This window comes from Rhineura floridana, chromosome 5, assembly GCF_030035675.1.
Source record: "Rhineura floridana isolate rRhiFlo1 chromosome 5, rRhiFlo1.hap2, whole genome shotgun sequence".
NCBI lineage: Eukaryota > Metazoa > Chordata > Lepidosauria > Squamata > Rhineuridae > Rhineura > Rhineura floridana.
In genome coordinates, this window is record NC_084484.1 from 79,551,850 (window position 1) to 79,574,225 (window position 22,376).

The window sequence follows — 22,376 nt, forward strand, 5'->3', positions numbered from 1 at the left end:
AGGAGAACCATGGTTTCCTCTTATGAGACAAGGCTGCATGAGTTTTGGACTTAAGTGCTTGCCCCTCCTGTTTTCCATGCTCCACAGAAAGAGATTGAAAGGATCTGATTTCAGTTTTAATTAATGAAAGCTGTCTATGAAATCTAAACTTGGGGAACTGTGGTTTGTTTATACTGTAGTTAGTGAGAACAAGTGAAGATTGTAGTTTCAAATTAGAGGTTTGCTTGCAAAGGGAAAGGAGGAGGTCAGAAGCTCAAAGTTAATGCTTGCTTATTCTCATAATGTCAAACCAGTTTGGTCTTATAACTTAATAGTCCTAGTCTCTCAGCGAAACCATCATATAATCATTGTGACTGACTCCCTTATTTGAAGATAGAACAAAATCGATTTTAATGTGCCACACGGCTCCTTTAAAGAATGGTTAAGATTAATAATATGGTAAGTTTTAATAACAACGTTTATGGCTTCTCAAGTTTTTTTAAAGGAAGCATAGAACTGGATTTAGACAAGAGACCCTTATGAAATAGATGTGTGAATAAAGGCTTTTATGATCACATCACACCTGTGCTTCACCAACTGCATTAGCTCCCAGTTGGTTTGCAAGCTCTTTCAAAGTGATGGTTCTGACCTTTTTAAAGCCCTTCATGGCTTGGGACTGGCATATCTGAAAGATTACTCCTCTATTGAGTTTCTCCACCATCTGAGGTACAGCAGGTGGCTATAGGAGAAAGAACCTACTCCATGGCACACTGTGGGATGCTTTCCAAGGGAGGATCTGACACTAACCTTGATAATATTTCAGTGGAAGGCAACCCCCTTTCTATTTCCCTAATGGTTTAAATATTGTGTATTTTTATGCTGTTTGGCCTTTGTTTAATTTCATTGGCTGTTCTTTTATTGTGTTGTTTTACTGCTTGTTTTAATTTTAAAAAAGGTTTTATTATACTTTCAACTTTTTGTATTTCTCTGGGAAGAGGGAGTTTAAATAAATAAATGTTTTGTTGTAAGCTGTCCTGAGAACATAATTATAGGGTGGCATATAACACAAAGATATCTATCCTGCTTTATGCAGATGACGCGGTTTTAATTTCCCAAACTCGGCTGGGTCTTAAGAGACTATTGAGTGTCTTCGTGGAATACTGTAAAGAAAACTTTCTTACAATTAACTATTCTAAAACCAAAGTAGTAGTATTTTCTAAGAGAAAGGTTAGATACCCTTGGTTTATGGGGAGCGACAGAATTGAACAGGTCAACTCCTATAAATACCTGGGTATCTGGATCCATGAAGCACCAAGATGGAGCGCCCAATAAAAATATGCTAAGGCCAAAGCCGAGAAAAACATGGGTGCATTGACCCGATTCTTTTATACAAAGGGCGGGAAGTTCTTGCCAGCAGCCATCCGTGTTTACAGAACCCAGATAGTCCCTTCAATTCTCTACGGGGCACCAATTTGGTTCCCATACCTCAAGGGTTCACTTGAAGGAATGCAATCTTTTTTTCTCAGGTCCATTTTTGGTGTCCAATATGTGTTTCTGGAGCTACCCTCAATCTGGAGGCTGGCCTTAACTCTCTGAAATGCTCAGCTTGGGTTTGTGTTATTCAATACTGACTTCGCTGCTGCCTTGTGAACACCCACAGCCCCTTTACATCCCTGGTAATGAGAGATTCCTTTGAGCCATCTTGGGCAAAGGCGGTAGCCAAAAAAGTTATCTCAGTAGGTCTGTCTCCCTCTGATTTGCTCTCTATGGAGCTTGGAAATGCCAAGGCGATAGTTAAAGAGAGTCTAGCGGATATTGACACCCAAGAGATCTCTGCAGCTGCCCAGGGCCCCTGCTCCCCCCTGACATTGGGCCTATCAGGACTTCCTTGTAAAGATGGAATGCCCTATCTTAGCTGGTTATCTGTTCCCAAGTATAGGAGGGCATTTTCATTGGCCCGATTTAATGCCCTACCATCTAAACACTTGGAGGGCAGATACAATAAAATCCCAAGCAACAATAGACGCTGTCCCTGCGATAACGTTGAAGTGGAGTCTATCTTACATGTTTTGTTCAACTGTAGATATTATGCAGGGCCCAGAAAAGATCTAATATACCCAATTATGCAGTCCTTCCCTTCCCCCCTTGAGTCTCTTCTGATCGCTCTACTTGAGGGTTCTGACAAGGCAATTACTGTGCAGGTGGCAAAATTTCTGAACCTGGCCATTTTAATCAGACCCTGTAAGATTGTAAATGGCAACTAACTCAACTGGATTGTTTTTTTGTCTGCTTTAATTTCTGATTTCAAGCATTTTTATCTTTAATATTTAATACCATGTTTTTGTATTGTGGTCAGTCGACTGTAAATAAAGATTGTTGTTGAGATGGGTGGCATATAAATATTTTAAGTAATTATCTTTCCATGTTCATTAAGAACACTAGACAAGTATTCTGGGCTTGCTTGCTTATTCCTGACAATTTCTTCCCACTTTCCAGCTGAGGAAAATGTGAAACTTTAGTGTTCATAAAGAGGACTTTGGTTCATGAAAGCTTATGCCATAATAAATTTGTTTGTGTTTTTAAGGTGCTGCACAGCTTCCTTTGGGTTTTCCCTTTAAACCCCAATTACTGCTTAAGAGCAAACAAAAGTGGAAGAGTTTAAACTTCCTGAATGAAATGATAAAATGTAAAAAAGGGGGTATACACTTACTTTTGTAACAGTGGTACATCTTTGTTGCAAAACTGGCTTCTGTTCCTAATTCACATAAACCTGGTTTGCATGTAACACTAAAACACGGGCATTTAGTGACAGGCTCATGCACTCCTCCTGTGTGGTTAGGAGAAGGAATTCTTCTGAGTTTAGCTTTATTTTTAAAGACTCTTGGTTTGATGTTACACATGAACCGTGCATCTTGGTTTAAAATAAATAATGGTTAGTTAAATAACCCAGCATCATAATCCATTATTTGTGTTTAGAAATTGGCTGGAGTTTGTTTTAAACCAGAATCATTGATTTGTATATAATGCTAACCTTTTTAAAACTGCAACTAAACTTTGCTGAGGGGAGGAAAGGGGAGAGCATATAAATTCTGAGGCTTTGCTCGGGTTAGTAGAAGGTTGTCCATATAGTGTTATGCCATGGTGTAGTGTTACATGCAGATGCAACCACTGATACCTAAGATGGCAAAATATTACTATAAGGCCTTCCTTCAGAGCTGCATAAAATGTATAAGTTTAAATTAATGGTTTATTAATAGTTTTATACTATTAGCTGCCATGAGTGTTGAAGGTGAGAGATAAGTTGGCTAAATAAATAAAAATAATGATTCAAATTCCTAAGCTGCTGTATCTGATTTTTAGCTACTGATGACTTTTAGCTGGGCCTCATTATAGTTTAACTGGTCATTTGTGTGTGTGTTTTATTGCAGCTTCTAAACAAAATAGAAGAAAGAATGAAAGGACTATGTCATAGAAACATCAAAAGAGTAAAACGGTAAGGAACTGGTGAGAATTTGGTGAGATTATTGTCATCAGATTGTCTAATGAAAGCTTCATTGACGTACTGACATGGCTGATTAAATTAATATGAAATCATAACAAGCAGTATTGAAACTTATAAAACATTTTTTCAAGTTTCTACATTTTTCTCTCTGTGCTCTTAAGTGCTCCTTTGGTTATAGATGGAGTTCCATGGTAACATAGGAGATAGTATGGCTGCACCAAAGTTGATCCATGAAACAAGGGTGTTCATCTCTGGCTGCCTTTCAGTTGTTGGCAAAGACCTTTTTGTTTCAGCAGTTTTTTCCCTTGCTTAAGTACTTGATATTTTATCTAAAGATTGTGTTTATCTGCAGTCCCTTCCTCTGTTTTATTTTTATTGACTGTCTTGTTTTATTTGATGCTATAATTATAAAGATAGTAAGCTGCCTTGAACAGGGCATACGGCACTAGAAAGGTGGGACAGAAATGAAACAGATTGAAATTGGGAGATATTTGGGTGATGTTAAGTTGCAATCTTTGGGGTCTACCACATTTCATGCTGTATTTCCTTATGTTCTTTATTGCAGAGAGAAAGATACAGGGTTGGGAGAACTCTAAAGTGGAGAACTGAATTTGAAGGGGCCTAAGGCACCTTATTTGACATTCTGTTCCATGCTTATGGATTAGTGGGGAATGTAGCAAGAACCTGTCTGGGTATTGCATATGCAGTCCTCATTCTTTTCCAGTGCTTGGAGAGAACCTGTAGGTAGACCAAAGACTGGTATCCGTAAAATCTGCCTTTTCCTAGAACAAGTTGACGGGGGTTCAAAAGTGAACAGGATTGCCAGGTCTCCTGAACTTCTGAAGATATCAGCAACTATGTCTATGCCCTCCAGATGTTGTTGGGCTCATATCATCACTTACTTTTGGCCATGCTGACTGGTGCTGACGAGCATTGGAGACATCTGGGAAGCACACATTACCTAATCCTGGATTAGACAAGGAAAGAATATTGTTATAAACATGAATCATAGGACAGCAAGCATGGATAGGATTAGATACACAGGAGGAAAACAGTAGGTTATAGTGTTGGGAGAGGCAATTTTTTGCCTCTAATAGTAATCAACACTGAGTGTCTGGTTTTCAAAATGCTCACCATCTCTCCATTCAGTACAGTTCACACTTGTACCATATCACAGGGAAACATTTACTTTGAATGCCAGCGATTTAAATCTCCTGTTTCCATATATTTCTGGCTTCCATTGGACCCCACCGCTTTGTAACCTTTTCTTGCTCCAGATTTAATTCCAGGTTTCAAGTGAAGGAGTTGGTAGGGTCAGCACAGCCTTGCTCTCTGTCTGTGAGGCAGCAACCATTTTCCTTTATCTCTAAAACTTCAGGGAGGATGATGGCAAGTTCTCATTGAGCCAGGCACTGCTGCTGTCAGCATGCAAATGAGAGCCATCTGGTTGCCTGGGGGAGTGCAGGGTAACGCTGGGAAAAGTAATACAGTAGCACCCCCGCCCCCCACTGTGAGCAGTAGCAATGTACACCTGGAACAAGCATTGCATCTCACACACGATCTCCCTCTTGGGAAGCCACTCTGTCATTCTTGTTGCTTCCCAATTGACCAGAGAACTGGATCTTTGGATGAAACCCAGAAACTTGATAACCCTAGCAATGAATGAATACATATGGGGGTGACAGTGGGGGGTGAAGAATAGTTTGAGAGACAGTTGGATATATTTGCTCTTTACCCATTAAAATCTTTAGTTGGTTTAATAGTCTGTAAAAACAAACTGGGTTTTTTTTAGTCAAAGTACTTGGGTCTACCCAAGTTTGGATTCTGTTGGGTACTGCCCTCTAGTGTCTATTAAAATGTTTCATTACAGTTTGGCTTTGGAGTTATTGAAAGTCATGACAGATTCTTCCTTTACGTTTTCTGGGATCATTGTTTGATTTATTTATTTATTAAAATAATTTACATACCCTCTTTCATTTTAAGAAGAAGTACCAAGGCAGTTCTCAAACAAAACAACAACAAACTTAACTTTATGTGCTTCATTTCTGTCTTTAGAAGACACAAAAACTAACTCTACAAAGTTGTGTAAAAGCAAGCACAGATGTCTGCCATTCTTTGGCAGCCTGCTTAATGTTTATGTCGAAGGTATAGAACAGCAGCTTCTGTGTACAGATACCAGCCTAGAAATTCAGTTGTTTTTTGTAGTGATATCGGATGGATATTTTTAAAATATCCAGATAAGCCAAGATGAGTGCTTGCCTGGAATGTTGCTGTACCAGTGAATGCTAAAAATAGCCTCATTTTCAAAACCCTTTTGTGTGTTGCTTATCTCTTGATATTTTGATGTAAAAGTGTTTTCAGTAATGGGATGCATTTTATTGTGCTGCAAATCTAGGAATGATAATTGTCTCAAAATTACTAACATTAAAAAGCTTAAGAGGCAAAATTCTTTGCTTGGAACATTAGGTAACACTATAAGTTCCTCTAGGAAGCTAACATATTAAGAAATGTCTACCTAATATGTCTTTTGCTAGCTTGCACAAACTTAAAATCATGAATGTTCTTTTCTTTCTTTTATCTTTTCATTCTCAGATTGCCAGCCATTGTGAGAGGAGATGCCATTGATAGATACTGGCCCACAGCAGATGGACGATTGGTGGAATATGACATTGATGAAGTTGTTTATGATGAAGAGTCAGCTTACCAGAATATTAAAATTTTACACTCAAAACAGTTTGGAAATATTCTTATCCTCAGTGGGGATGTTAGTGAGTATTGTTGTCTTTATATAATACACAGTCAGCCACTACAGAGTCAGCTTGCACAGCTTGTGACCTGCCAATCCAAACCCAACCATGTATTGCAGTTTGTTGTTCTTGAACCCCTCCTCCTTTTGTCCTGCACAGGTAGTAAATGCAGAAGGTTTTCTTGGACTCATGGATGGCAACATTTGACTTGGTGGGCTTTGGGGGTTTCTGTTCTCAGAATTTTACCTTTCCTTTTTTTTAACCTGTTGAAAAATGTTTCAACTGAGGTTGTTGTTGTTATTTAAATGTATTACCACCCTTCACCCAAGGTCCCAGGGCGAGTTACAGTAGTTACATCATTAAAAACAGTTAAAAAAACCTAAAATCACAACATCACAAAAAGTAGGATGGGCTCTAAAAATATACATCTCAAGGGTCGAAGGCCAGAGTAAAGTGGTGCATCTTCAGCATTCACCAAAAACTGTACAGTGAAGTTGCCACAAGCATCTCTGTGCGGAGGGAGAGAATGTTATCTCCCAGGCTACCACCCCCCAAGGATGGCAGAACTACCAGAAGGGCCCTGTCTGCTATCAGTTATTGTTAAAAGGATTATTTTGGGGCAGTGTAAAGGAAATTCTGCTGGAGATGTTAACACTAATGATGCTATTGTCTTGCACTCTTGCTAGCATTGTTTTCAAATTCAATGCACTGAGGGATAAGTAGCACATAAGATGCAGGTAATTATTGGACACAGGCTTCCCTTGTTATCAGAAGTAATTTTGCTATCTGTATTAAAATATTATGTGAATACGTACTATAGTATGGACTCTTCTAATGGGAATGTTAAATTTGTGGTACGCAGCATGACACAAGTGCTTGTGATTACTTGTTCCTTGTAGCCTGCTGGTGTCTCTAGATGTGTGATTGGTCAACTCTAGTGACAAGCCCAACCACAGATAAAGCCATGAATTATCTGGAAAACTTTTAGTGTGCAGAGTACATTATTTCACTGTTGCCAAGAAAATGAATTGAATTTGATTTAACCATTTCTGTCAGTGGCTTTCGAAAAATAAATTATTTCATGTTAGTTGGTTTCCCTTCCAGAATTTCTAGTGTAGCATGTAGTAAAAGACATGGATTATGCAGAACAACTGTGTCCCGGCTTTCAGGTTTGGAGAGATAGGCAGTTTTCCTTAAAATTAAATATTAATGATTAACTAAAGTCAGGCATTATGCACATCAGGGTTGGGCAGCCTTTGTCCGGAGGGTGACATGCAGCTGTTATGGGGCACTCTGGGCCTGTATGTCAGTGGTATGGCCTTGGTGCTTGCACACATCTTTTTAAAGTAGAGAAAGCTGGCTATCGCCAGTGTGCTTTCAAGGTGTTTTTCTGCTGAGACATAGAATGACAGGCTTCTCTTTATCCCAGCAGGGACAGATCAGGCAGTTCGGTAGGCTTAAAGGAGCATGATTTACATGGGAAGAGGGGAAGAGGTCATAAATGGGGAGAAGTCTGTGCAGGCTGCATGTAACCCTCAGTTTGCCCACCTGTGATGTACATGAATAAGTTGGCACATTATGTTTAAATACATCAGACAAAAATAATGACACAGCCGTTAATAGATGTTTGGCATTCCTCTTGTACATTATGGAATAACTTGAGAGAAGGCATAAATATAAAATAGCATGTTTTATTTTCATAATTTGGAATAACATTTGTAGTTTTTTCTTTAATTAGTTTGTATTGATTGCTTTAAGATTCTGATAGTAAAGTCATTGTGGATTTCTGAAATTAAATGTAAGAGGGTCTAACTTTATATTTGTTGATATTTTATTTTTTTATTCTTTTCAGGTTTTTTATTTTACGTATATAAAAACAATACACAAAGTATAAACAGAAAATGATTGAACATGAACGGAACTTTCTGAATATTCAATATATAAAGCATAACCTACTTATGTACCTATTTACCTAATCAAATTTTAAAGTCACACTTATTTCCCACCCATGTTCAAATAGACACATGCATGTGCGTACACACACACATGTGCATGTGCAGACAGATGTATATGAACACATTGTCATATTTTAATCTCTGCTTTTTAAGATCTGGCAGAGAGCGACCTGGCATATACACAAGCTATAATGGGCAGCGGGAAAGAAGACTACACTGACAAAGAAGTACTAATTCTTGGAGGTGGTGATGGGGGAATATTGTATGAAATTGTCAAATTGAAACCAAAGATGGTCACCATGGTAGAGATATCCTTTTAATAAAGTGGGTGATGGTTTTAAAAAACAAATTATCGTATTTTCTTCCTGTGCATTATGTTTTGAAAGCTCAAAATAGGTTGGTTGATTCATGTGAGCACTTAGAATCATCTGCATTGTATGTTGGGCACCTTAAATCTGATTGTCTTGTTTGGATAGAGCCTCCTTGTTGCTATCATGGCTTTAGTATATTGCATGAGGAAGATATTTAAACTTTGGCTGATGATGATAATGGAACAAGTTTATACTATATGGGTTGTGCTAAATAAACTATTAATATTAATGTATATTTCCTTAGAACCCTCCCTTGGGACCATGTGTCAGATAATTAAAAAGTATAGCTTATTGTATAGATGTTTATGGGGGAAAATAGCTACCTATTAAAGAATAAGATTTTTTAGAGTTCCAGTTAGATTAGTTGTCAAGTACACTTCTTTAAGATTAGCATGAAACAATTGTCCATTTATTGTGCAATCTAAGCCTTGGTATTCTGAAGCAAAATTAAATAAGTTATTTTAATAACCACAACAAAATTAGTTACTGGATTCTTAACTAGTATCAAAAACATTGACCAAATGGTGATCAACGGGTGTCGAAAATATATGCGCAAAACATGTGGAGATGTCTTGGACAATCTGAAAGGAGAATGCTATCAGGTAACTTTTTGTTTAAAACAGGCAAAATAAGTGCTACCTTCATCAAAAATATATGCTTGGGATAAATGATTTTGAAAGGAATTTATTTTTTATTATGCTGTTAGATTTTATTATCAGAACCCAAATTTGAAGCTAGATGTCCATAATACTTGGGAGTAGACTATTGAAGTAATGGTGTGTGAATTGTGTATTCCTGTCACTGCTGTTTATACATACAGTTCTAAGACATTCTGAATAAGCAGAAAACCTAGGGTTGAGTAGCAATTGGGTTTTTTGTTTCCTTTTAATTGTTAAAATGTGCACATTTTTAGCAGAGGTCATATGCATTGAAACTATGAGGCAGTGCCACTGTTATCCAATATTCATGATTTTATCTAAAATTGAACTGTGAAGTAGAACATAAACAGGCATATTATAAACTTTACCGTTAGGCACCCGAGGTATGCTAAACTTCCATAATTACAAAAAGAACTTTGTTACAGATAAAATCAAATTGTTTAAATTCCATTTATAAATATAAATCTTCTAGTGTCATAAAACAGATATTTATTTCTTCATCCTGATTATTTTCATTTTTCTTTTTTTGTGATGGCTTTGTTTTGTATAGAGAAATAGTGACAAATAATGAAATTTTCTATGCCTTTTGCCTCATTCTTTCTGAGGGAAAGGAATGAGGAGGAGTTGGCAAAAATGGGTGCTCTGAATCACGTTAGTGCACATAATGGTCTCTCAGCCTAATCCAAGGAAGGGCCATAACACAGTGGTAGTCAGAGGTCCCAGGTTCCTCTCTGGCATCTCCAGGTAGGGGCTTGGAAACACTCCTCTGAAACTCTGGAGAGCCTGTCATGGTTGACGATACTGAGCTAGATGGAGCAGTTGAAGGCAGATTCCATTGTTTCTTTAATAGAGCTGTTGTGAAAGTAAAATGAGTCCTGGGCAGATGATAAGGCAATGAGATCATCCCCTTTCTGTAACATACATTTATGTGTTCACACGGGAACATACACAAATAGAGCCCAATGAGCCTAGGTCCAATCTGGGCAATCTGTACATCTTAATTTTGTGATGTGCTGATTGCTCTTACGGATTTGCCTTTTTGCATGTAGGCTCCTATGCAAACATGTGCAATGTGTGAACTGTCAGGCACTGGCAGGATCATCTGCAAAAACAGATTGAGCACAGACAATAAAAAACAGTCTATCTATGCTGGTTACTGACTTCTTCAGCAGTGGTTCTGTCAAAACTTTGGAAAGGCTGGATTGATCATCTGCAAAAGTACTTGTAACCCAACTGAGGAACCACTGGCATAAAAAGTAGTGTAAATTCTATTGTTGTTTAGTGTAAATTCTGTTGTTGTTGTTATTATTATTATTATAGGTTCTAATAGAAGATTGTATTCCAGTACTGAAGAGGTATGCCAAAGAAGAAAGGATGTTTGATTATGTAATTAATGATCTGACAGCTGTTCCAATCTCCACATCTCCAGAAGAAGGTTAATATTTTTAATCTATATAACCTTTTTAATGCAAACCTTGTTTGCAGTTGAGTAACTTACATTAGCGTTGCTTCGCCGTTAAACCTGAGAAGAAGAAAAAGATGTAACTTAAATCTTGGAGAGAGAAGAGGATGGATGGGGATAAGAAGATACAGTGTGTATGGACCCATTAACGGTGGTGCATGCATCCTAGGTGTGTGATTGTGGGGGAAAAGGAGCACAATCGGTCCTTATCCCTCCACTCATGGATGCTATGTCCATGCTGAAATAGATTCTGCCCTATACTTTTAGAAATTGTTAAAAGACAATGTCTATACCCATCTGATTCTGTAGCCTTGAACAAAAAGAATCTATTAATACTATGAATGATACCTTTTGCTATAGCTTATCACATTTATCAATGTCTCATTGTGAATTTCTAATTAAACAGTACTTTCAAATTTAGATTCTACATGGGAATTTCTGCGGATGATTCTGGACCTTTCAATGAAAGTCTTGAAACCTGATGGAAAATATTTTACACAGGTATGGTAAATGAAAAGTAATCGCAATGAAGTATGACCATTAACTATTAAAGAAAAAGCCTGTTAAGATGCTGCATTGTCCCTAGGTGAGAGCAGCCCTTAGTCTTTTATGTTCATCCTCTGCAATTTTAGAGCTGGTTGGGCGATGCCAGAGGTGGAAAGGAGCCACGCGAAGCAGCTCCCAAAGCCCTGTGCAGCCCTCCCTGCGCTGCTCCTTTCCTCCCCCATGTTAGAGGTGGAAAGGAGACATGTGGGATGGTTTCAAAGAGCAATGCTTGGAGGCATAAACAGGGATTTCCATTGAATGGAAAATGCTTTCTTTCCTTGAGCAAGGTGCACTCCTACTGGCATCAGCTGTTGGACGGTTGGGGAGCATGCTTGTTCCAGCAAAGGAACAATTAGGAGCCCATTTTAAGCTATCAGTTGTTCCTTTGAAGCTGATTGTTCTGTCCTAGAGGCAGAAATTAGCCAAAGTCTGTGTTTATTTGAATATGGCATGAATAAATGCTGAAACTCTCAGGCTTGCTGTGATGTCCCCACCCACTTATCCCTGCCTTCCTGCAGCAGATGAGGGGGATGTCAGCCTCTATACCATATATTATCTACACTTTACACACATACAGAGGCTGTTCAAGACTTCCTAACCATTATGTGCAGTATTTTCACTCACAGCCTGGGCACTCCACAGTATCCCATTCTTATCTCTGAGTGATCCTGGATACCCCAAACCTACTGTGCATATAGTTATTGCTAGGCTGTATGACAGGTAATCCTTTCCTTCAAGCTGCCACCAGTTTCAGAATGAAACACCTTTATAGTATTTGCCAAGAGACACTGTAAATTAAGAGTTTTAGTTTCAATACCATTTGTTCATTCACCACCTCCCTGACTGATATTTACTTACGGTATGCAATAACCAAGCATAAGCATTGAGTATAGAACACTAAAACAATAACAACATGATACTTTATTATTTTCAGATGATAATTTTTAAACCTTACAGATAGAGATAAGCTCTGACACAATATATCACTACACTAAGCTATATACTATATCAGTGGTTCCCAGCCTAACCCTAACCCTAACCCTTGGTAACCTCAGAAAAATTTGTGACTCCCCCACGCTAATTGTAATTTTAGTCTCTGTTAATTGAAAAAATGATGCGTAGCAAAATCACATATCCAAATATCCTTTTCCATAAAAAGCTCCCTGCAGACAAGGAGCTTTTTTTTAATGCAAAGGTCCAATCAAATTGGTATTCCCCTCCCCCCTCATTCTGAAGGTGTACAGTCCTGTCTCCCAACACCAATGGGTGACAGTGTTGGACTAAGATCCAGGTTCAAATCCCCACCCAACCATGAAGCCCAGTGGGTGACCTTGGACCAGACACAATCTCTCAGCCTGACCTATCTCACAGGGTTGGTGTAAGGATAAAATGGAAAAGGGGAGAACTATATGCACTATCTTGAGCAACTTGGAGGAAAGGTGGGATATAAATGCATTAATAATTAAATACATTTCAGCTGCAGTATGTGGACCTCAGCCAACCTGCAGAGCTTTTGAATAATAATAATAATATTAGGATAACACTTTTCCATTCCTCTGTAAGGAAAAGTTTAAAGAACTTAAGAGAAAATGTTTCAGCATCTGTGAAGGCAAACTAGTGTGTTTCTCTGCAATAGTGTAAGTTATTTTTAATGTTTTTGTTGTAATACTGCGTTTTTAGTCTGTGAATCACCTTGTTATTTTATATGAAAGTGTGGTTTATAAATATTTTAAATACAGTTCTCCATTTTAAACAACTGCAAAGGAAAGGGGCTTTGTCCTTTTTTGGATCAGACAACATTAGTTCCATAGCAGTAGAAGATTCTGTCAAAATGCCAAATATACTTTGCTTCTGCTAATGAATGTATGGCCATCACAGTGTGGCTGTATGTTGACACAGAATATCTTGTGCAGGTTAGTAGTGTGCACCACACTCTTTCACCACTAGATAGAGCTTGGTGACTAAAAATGTCAGCTCACATAAAAAAATCCAAAGAACATATGTATCGGGAGTTAGGGAAACACTTGTGAAAGACATCTTTTACACACAGGCTGCTATAATGCATTTGACAATATTTACAGTTTTTCTCACAAGATGGGAACGTTATCCAATCCTTTGTACTTGAACACTTGATTATATTTTCATTTTCCATGTAGGGCTGCATTTGGATAAAACAGTGTAGCATGAGAATACAATGAAACTGATTTCAGTAATTTTGTCTGTTGTTGCTGTCATATATTTTACAAACTTTTTTGTAAGCTGCTTTGAGTTTAATTTATAAAGAAAAGCAGAATTAAGTAAATAATAAGGTTGCGGTTTATTAGGAATCACAAGTTGGGATAACAGAAATAAAAGACTGGGATAGTCTCTCATACAGAGCACAGTAGTTTGAGACAATTTATCTCTGAGGCTTGATGAGGAATTTCCCTGCTCACTTAGCCCTGAATGTCAGCAATCTAGTGTTATGTACAATTACCCTATAGAGCTTGAATGGGTCTGTGACCGTATATTAATCAACTAACTAACTAACTAACTAACCTATAGAGTAGACCGTTGAAGTTCAGAGTACGCACAGTATGGGATGTGGGGAATATTATCTCCCTTTCCCCATGGTGTATGGGAGAATATGGATGGAAAATTGGGTTCAGAGGAAATTATTTTTCAAAAGTACACATCACGGAGTCACTCTAGACCCTAACATACAGAAACTCCACCTCTGGGATACTTTTTAAGCTGTTAGAAGATATGCAGTTAATTAGAACTGAAGGAAAGACATTTCTTCCAGTTCAAATTAATCTCCCCTTCCCTGAACTCTGAGTTTCAAAGTAGTCAAAGCCTTGAACAGGGTCTCAAGACTGTGTGATGTTGGGTGCTAGGGGCAGGAGATGTGTATTTCATGGCACACATCTTTCCTCCCTAATCTCCATAGTACTGTTAGCTGTTAGAGTGCTCTACAGTAGGTCTGCAGTACTGTAAGCTGTCAAATAAGCAATTTCCACACACCACCTTTTTCCCTTCCCCTGCCCCCCCAATGGTTTTCATTCATACTGTTTAACATAGATTATTAAAGCGGTGGTATAGTATAATATAAAAGCACAAACTGTCAAATAGTTCAAACTCGGTATAAAATTCACTAATAGGCAAAACACCTTGCGGTTTAAGTACGTACCTATAGCCAACAGATATATTTATCAAACTTTAAAAAGCAATTGGGCAGCTATGGTGAATGAACCAGAAGGGCAGGAGACCTAACCTCCTCTCTGAGATATTGTACTGCCCTACAAATCTGTAAAAATGCAAACACAATCCGGTCCACTTCCTGTGTAGCTTAGAATTTGGTAACGTGCGACTTCCGGGAAGGGTGACTTAGCCTGTGCCTGCTTTTGAGACGGGCTCCTGCCTCAAAAGAAGCTTATTCAGATATATCAGTCAGTTTTTTTTTTTTTTTTTGACTGATTAAACTTCTCCCGGGTAGGGAGAAACGAAGAGATTAACCTCAAAGCCTATTTTTGTTGGGACGACCAGATCTCATTAATTTATGGGACGAGGTCCAGCCGACGAAGGTGGGACGGATTTTCAACAACAAGCTCTATCTGATAAAGCGAACGTTCATCTTATCTTCTAAGAGAGAACGCACTAACAGGCAAGCACCCTTCTTTCTATATTTTTCTTTTACTTGACTTAAATTGTTGCTGTTTAAAAGAGATTTGCCAGATTGATCGGTTTTTGACATCTCACTGGGGAGCCATAACTTCTCTCTGCTACTCACTAATTAATAGCTTATCTCTGTTTTTGTTGCAAAAAGCTGTCCTGGATTTGCATTCTAAAGATATACACAGAAGAGGGATTTCTATTCCAGATTTTTATTTTGAAGAATATTATATTGTCTGAGACTACTCTCTTTTTGGTCTATTTTATTTTGACGAATCTGTTTCCTGACGACCGCCATTAATTGTTTCGATCCTGGGAACTGCATTTTGTTTACTTAAGCATGGAGAGATAAGGCTGTCTGCTCTGTTTATACTGTGATGTCACCAAGTTTGGAGTATTAACCCAATTGTTGCTGAAATAAGTGGTTTTCCTATATTTTTCTTTTAAAATGGCAATTAAGAAAGTGGCTGAGAATCTGGAAATAACTATGTTTCAGAAAATAATGGATGAGATTGAGATAACGAAACAAAACCTGCGACAGGGTTGTAAGGAGCTGAAAATTGAATTGAGTAAAATGAAGCAGGAGATTAAAGATATAGGGGTCCCTGTGAGAGAGGTGACCCTGGAAGGGGTCCCTGTGAGAGAGGAGACCCCGGAGATTGGAACAAACGTGGAACAGGAAAAAGATTTGGAGTCTATGGACTTTAGAAACAAAATCTATTGTTTGGAGACACAGGAGATTAAAGATATAGGGGTCCTTGTGAGAGAGGAGACCCTGGAGACTGGAACAGGGGTCCCTGTGAGAGAGGAGACCCTGGAGACTGGAACAGGGGTCCCTGTGAGAGAGGAGATCCCGGAGATTGGAACAAACGTGGAACAGGAACAAGATTTGGAGTCTATGGACTTTAGAAATAAAATCTATTGTTTGGAACTCAATGTTATCTCTGAAGAAATTAATGAAGATTCTAGAGATAAAGTTATCAATGGCATGGATAATCTTCTGGACTGGAATGATGTGATGGAGCCCAATATAGAGAAAATCTATGGAATTAACTGCAGCCATGTGACAATGGAAAAACTTTCAAGAGATGACCCAGTGTATTTTGAAAAAAAGAACAGAGATATGATTTTACAGCAGTATTTCAGCAACCTATTTAGAATGGATGGCAAGAAAATATTTGGGATAGAGGTAATTCCCATCAGACTCTTACTATATGACTATGGCTCTGACAGCAAGATTATTATGGAATACTGATAATGGAAGATTGGATACTGAATTTACTGGACTTAACAAGACTACTGAAGATGGAAGATGGAAAATGGAACTAATAGGGATAATAGAACAATGGCTACTGAAATTACTGAACCTAACAGATTCTGATGTGATGGATTAATTGAAATGTTTATTTTGACTATGGTTATGACAATAAGATTATCATAATTAGTAATGAGATGGATTAATCGATATGCTTATCTGGAAAAAAAAATTGATAGATATATTTCTTAAAGAATTGAAACCTCTCTTTGACTTTTTGTGGAAAGAATAAAGTAATGTTTATGAGATTTGATGATTAAGTAAGATAACTACTGGAGGAAAGTGATTTTATAATATGACTTAAGAGACAGGATTGTTATATATTATAGACTTATAACTGATTTGATCTTTGACAAATGGGAAGTCAATATTTTACTCTTTATTTTTTATTTTTTTTTTCTTTTTTTTTTTTTGTTTAACTATTTTTGATTTTGTTTTTTGTCTTTGAATGTTTTATGATTTTGTCTTGTATGTTTTATGAAAATCTGAATAAAAATTATTGAAAAAAAAAAAAAGAATTTGGTAACGTGCCTCTGAGCATATGGTGAGTGGCAGCAACACCTGCAATTAGCCATATAACAGAAACCAGACGTGCTGTGCTGATCTAGTTTTAGCAGGGAGGAAGCAACAATATTAAGTTGATATACTTTAGATACTCACTTTAAATATGTTTGGTTTACTGTGCAATTTTAGTGACGTTTCCTATAGTAAATCATTTTCTTTTGCTTCTGTTTCTGTGAATGTGTGAAGTACAGCAACACTTTGCAACACTAAAAAAAACTCCAAAGAAATTGTGGAATAATGGCACTGACTCTTCTGCAGAATAGTTTCCAATCGACATGAGGTGTGTCTCAGTTGGCTCAAGATAAAACAGTGGAAGGTGAAATATATTCTAGCAAAATTCTAGATGTGCTCTATGTTTTTAATTGACCATGCCCACCATGCTTCACCATCATATGACACTGAGTGGTGGCAACACCTGTAATCAGGACTGCATCTTCAAAGACGGAGAATTACATTTTTTGTACGTTTGCTGGTGTTCTTCTTGCTTTGCTTCTTTCCTGTGTTATCACTGTTTCTACAATCTAACCTAGAAAATCGTATTTCTTTCATTCATCCTAGAAATCTGTGTCAATTTTATTTTTATTAATTTCAAAGCCTTTTATTGGTCAATATCACATGATGGTGAAGCAGCCTTTTGTGTTTCAAACTGGAGATTATGTTATATTTCTATTTTGGGTGCATTGACAGTTGAATCTGAAACTGCAGTTTGATGTAAAATCAGACTGATTACAATATGTTGCTGCTTAAGCAATGAATCTAGCTGTTGGAAAAAAACAACCTTGGCCTGCCCAAGATGCATGTTTTCAGCCTGCAATGCTTAAACCACCCCACTTAAGGAAAGGTGGGCATGGTCAATTAAAAACACAGAACACACCTAGAAATTTGCTAGAATATATAGATAGATAGGTGGTGGAGCGGGTGGTGGCAAAGCAGTTGCAAGCGCACTTGGAGGAAGCAGATTACCTTGATCCATTTCAATCCGGCTTCAGGCCTGGACATGGGACTGAAATGGCCTTGGTTGCCTTGGTGGATGATATGAGGAGGGCGTTGGATAGGGGCAAATGCACCTTCCTCGTCCTCCTGGATCTCTCAGCGGCTTTTGATACCGTTGGCCTCGGTATCCTCCTGGACCGGCTGGAGAGGCTGGGTATAGGGGGCACTGTGATGCAGTGGTTCCGTTCCTTCCTCTCTGATAGGTACCAGAGGGTGGCACTGGGGGATGAGGTCTCGGACCCATGGCCTCTCACTTGTGGGGTACCACAGGGTTCCATCCTCTCCCCAATGCTGTTTAACATCTACATAAAGCCACTGGGAGCTATCGTCAGGAGACGTGGGCTGTAATGTTGTCAGTATGCGGATGACACGCAGCTTTATCTCTCGTTCAAGTCTTCAGCGGGGTTGGCTGTGGAAACCCTGTCCAAGTGTCTGGAGTCGGTGAGTGGCTAGATGGAAAGGAATAAGCTGAAGCTGAACCCTGACAAAACCGAGGTACTGTTTGTGGGAGACAAGAGAAGGCTGGGGGATGTTAACTTGGTGCTTAATGGGGTACAGTTGCCCCTGAAAGACCAAGTCCGCAGCCTGGGGATCATTCTTGACTCCCAGCTGTCCATGGAGGCTCAGGTCTTGGCTGTGAGCTGGGCAGCGCTGTATCAACTCCATCTGATACGGAGGCTGTGCCCCTACCTTCCAAACCATCTGCTTCCATTGGTGGTACATGCCCTGGTCTCCTCTCGCCTAGACTACTGTAATGCGCTCTTTGTGGGGTTACCCTTGAAAATGGTCCAGAATCTGCAACTGGCACAGAATGCGGCAGCTTGCCTGATTAAGGGTAGCTGCCGGCGAGACCACATTACTCCAGTGCTGAAGGAGTTGCACTGGTTACCAGTTGCTTTCCGAGCCCAATTCAAGGTGTTGTTTTTGACCTTTAAAACCCTGCACGGTTTTGGCCCAGTCTATCTGAAGGAGCGCCTCCAGCATCATCAATGTTGCTGCCCAACAAGATCAGCCTCAAAAGACCTCCTCTCCATCCCACCAGTTAAATCAGCTAGACTGGTGAGAACTAGGGAGAGGGCTTTTTCAATCGTGGCACCCACTCTATGGAATTCCCTCCCAAATGACATCCGCCATGCTTCATCCATTATGAGCTTCCGCTGGACCCTGAAAACCTGGCTCTTCAGGCAGGCCTTTGGGGTGGGTTACATTTTAGTGGTGTTGTTGGAATTTTAAGATTCTAATGTGAATTGTATGTTTTTATGTTGTGTGTCGCCCAGAGTGGCTGGACAACCAGCCAGATGGGCAACTAATAAATTTAATAAATAATAAATAAATAAAATAAATAATTTCACCTCCAACTGTTTTATCTTGTGCCAACTGTGAGACTCCTCATGTCCATTGGAAACTATTCTGCAGAATAGTCAGTGCCATAATTCCATAATTTTTTGGTAGGTTTTTTTTAGTGTAAATTATGGAAAGTGCTGCTGTACTTCACACATTCACAGAAACAGATGCAAAAGAAAGTGATTTACTATAGGAAACTTCACTAAAATTCAAAGTAAATTAAACATATTTAAAGTGCCTATCTGAACTATATCAACTAGTTGGAAAAGGTTCAGAAGAGGGCAACCAGAATGATCAAGGGGATGGAGCGACTCCCTTACGAGGAAAGGTTGCAGCATTTGGGGCTTTTTAGTTTAGAGAAAAGGCGGGTCAGAGGAGACATGATAGAAGTGTATAAAATTATGCATGGCATTGAGAAAGTGGATAGAGAAAAGTTCTTCTCCCTCTCTCATAATACTAGAACTCGTGGACATTCAAAGAAGCTGAATGTTGGAAGATTCAGGACAGACAAAAGGAAGTACTTCTTTACTCAGCGCATAGTTAAACTATGGAATTTGCTCCCACAAGATGCAGTAATGGCCACCAGCTTGGACGGCTTTAAAAGAAGATTAGACAAATTCATGGAGGACAGGGCTATCAATGGCTACTAGCCGTGATGGCTGTGCTGTGCCACCCTAGTCAGAGGCAGCATGCTTCTGAAAACCAGTTGCCGGAAGCCTCAGGAGGGGAGAGTGTTCTTGCACTCGGATCCTGCTTGCGGGCTTCCCCCAGGCACCTGGTTGGCCACTGTGAGAACAGGATGCTGGACTAGATGGGCCACTGGCCTGATCCAGCAGGCTCTTCTTATGTTCTTATGTTCTTATTAACTGTCTTAATATTGTTGCTTCCTCCCTGCTAAAACAAGATCAGCACAGCACATGTCTTGTTTCTGTTATTTGGGCTGATTGCAGGTGTTGCCATCACTCACCATATGCTCAGAGGCACATGTTACCAAATTCTTCCAAGCTACACAGGAAGTGGATTGGACTGTGAAAGATCCACCCAAATTCTTTTTGCATATTTACAAATGTGTAGGGCAGTACAATATCTCAGAGAGGAGGTCATGTCTCCTGCTCCCCTGGTGCATTCACTATTGCTGCCCAGTTTCCCTGCTTTTTAAAGTTTGATAGAAATATCTGTTGGCTAAAAGTACGTTCTTAAATTGCAATGGGTTTTTTGTTTTGTTTTTGCCTATTAGTGAATTTCTGTGTTTTTTAATCCAGACAGTAAGAAGTGGGACCTGTGCAAGTTTGCTGAGAAAGGATTGATCATTTGCATGCTTATTGAGTTCAATGGGATTTACTCCCCTGCAATCATGCCTAGGATAGGTGAAACTGACCACAGGGGAAGGAGAGGGGAGGAGGAGGGAGGGGAGAGGAAGAGCAGAAGTGGGATGGGAGCAGGCAGGAGGGCTAGGGGAGGAGGAGGGCAGGTTTGATCATTTGCATACTTCTTGAGTTCAGTGGGATTTACGCCTGTACAATCATGCTTTGGATAAGTGAAACTGACCTGAGAGAGAGAGGTCAGTAGGAGAGGAAGAGGAGGGGGAAGAAGGGGAGGAAGGGTAAGGGGTAGGGGTAGGGGAGGAAATTGGGTGGGTTGGCACTGGGCAGAGGGAAAACTCCTTTCCTTTCCAAAAGGAAAACACTGTGAACAGTATCACTGTTTTTCATGGTTTCCCCCACCTTTTTATTCTAAGCAAGCACTCCAGTCTCCCACCCAAATTTAAACCAAAGCTGTCCCTGGCTACATTCACACCAGAACTTTATCCCACTTTAGACAGCAATGAATTCCCCCAAAGAATCCTGGGAAGTGTAGTTTGTGAAGGGTGCTGAGAGTTGCTAGGAGAGTTCCCCTTGCAGAGCTACAATCCCCAGAAGAGGAGCTGACTGTTAAACCATTCTGGCCACTGAAGCTCTGTCGGGGGAATAGGAGTCTCCTAACAATTCTTAGCACCCTTCACAAACTACAGTTCCCAGGATTCTTTGGGGGAAGCCATGACTGTCTCAGGTGAAATAAATGTCCGGAGTGGGTGTAGCCTCCTGATTAGGCAAGCCCAGCAGCTGTGAGTTTGGCTTTTAGAACACTGACAGTTGGTTCTTACTGAGCATGCCTGCCTTATCATTGAGTTCAATGCTAAATTTCTTAAATTAATTAAAAATCAGCCAGGCATTTAAAAGAAAATTAAACTGCAGAAGATGAAGGTCAGAGCATGGGGCAAGGTCAGTAACAGGATTACAGGTACTCTGTGAACATGGCTGATTTTTAATTAATTTCAACAAATTATTAGACGACTGACAGAAAAATGTCCAACAGGGTCTGAATTTTTTCTCCTCTTGTTTTACACTTTGAACTCTTGATTTTCTCTGAATGTTTTGTGTATTGCCATGAAAACCTAGAGGGTTGTTAAGCAAGCTTTTCTGAGTTCAGAATTATAAGTTTTGGAAGGTTTTGTTTTGAAATGAGCTTATGGGAAATAGTAGAATAACATGGGGAGTACTTTCGATTTAACATGATGGAATGCGAAAAATCTATGCTGGCTATAGTATACAGCCACTCTTATGGTTTTATAATATAAATAGCTGGAGTCACACTTACGGTAATCCCTGAATGAACAATAAGCACTTGAACATTGTCTGATGTATATCAATACTCACCTATTGTCAACATTCAGTGGTTAAGTTTGATTCCTGCATTGAGCAGGGGCTTGGACTCAAATGGTCTTATGGGTTCCTTCCGGCACTACTATTCTATGATTTTATGATTGAAAGCAATAAGTATGCCTAGTCATAGAATCATAGAAAAGTAGAGTTGGAAGAGATTCACAAGGCCATTGAGCCCAACCCTCTGCTCAAGGCAGGAATCCAAATTAAAGCATACCCAACAGGTGCCTGTCCAGTTGCCTCTTGAATGCCTCTAGTGTTGGAGACCCTACCACTTCCCTGGGTAATGGTTCCATTGTTGTACCACTCTAACAGTTAGGAAGTTTTTCCTGTTGTTCAGTTGAAATCTTGTTTCCTGTAACTCGAGTGTCCTGCACTCTGGGAAAATTGAGAAAATATCCTGGCCCTCCTTTGTGTGGCAACCTTTCAAGTAGTATAATTGAGTGCTATCATATCTCTCCTCAGTCTTCTCTTCTCAAAGCTAAATATGCCCAGTTCTTTCAGTCTCTCTTCATAGGGCTTTTTTCCAGTCCCCTGATCATCCTTGTTGCCTTCCTCTGAACTTGTTCTAGTTTGTCTGCATCAT

At 39.3% G+C, this 22,376-nt stretch overlaps 1 protein-coding gene across 1 annotated transcript in view; it reads left to right on the forward strand.

Annotated features, from left to right (window-relative positions):
* SMS (spermine synthase) overlaps window positions 1-22,376 on the forward strand; it is a 49,819-nt gene that overhangs the window by 19,674 nt on the left and 7,769 nt on the right. The window contains exons 4-9 of the mRNA XM_061627296.1: window positions 3,408-3,472; window positions 6,074-6,249; window positions 8,337-8,491; window positions 9,067-9,156; window positions 10,534-10,648; window positions 11,097-11,176. Of these exons, the coding sequence (XP_061483280.1) occupies window positions 3,408-3,472; window positions 6,074-6,249; window positions 8,337-8,491; window positions 9,067-9,156; window positions 10,534-10,648; window positions 11,097-11,176 (681 nt within the window). The remainder of the gene's footprint in view (window positions 1-3,407; window positions 3,473-6,073; window positions 6,250-8,336; window positions 8,492-9,066; window positions 9,157-10,533; window positions 10,649-11,096; window positions 11,177-22,376) is intronic.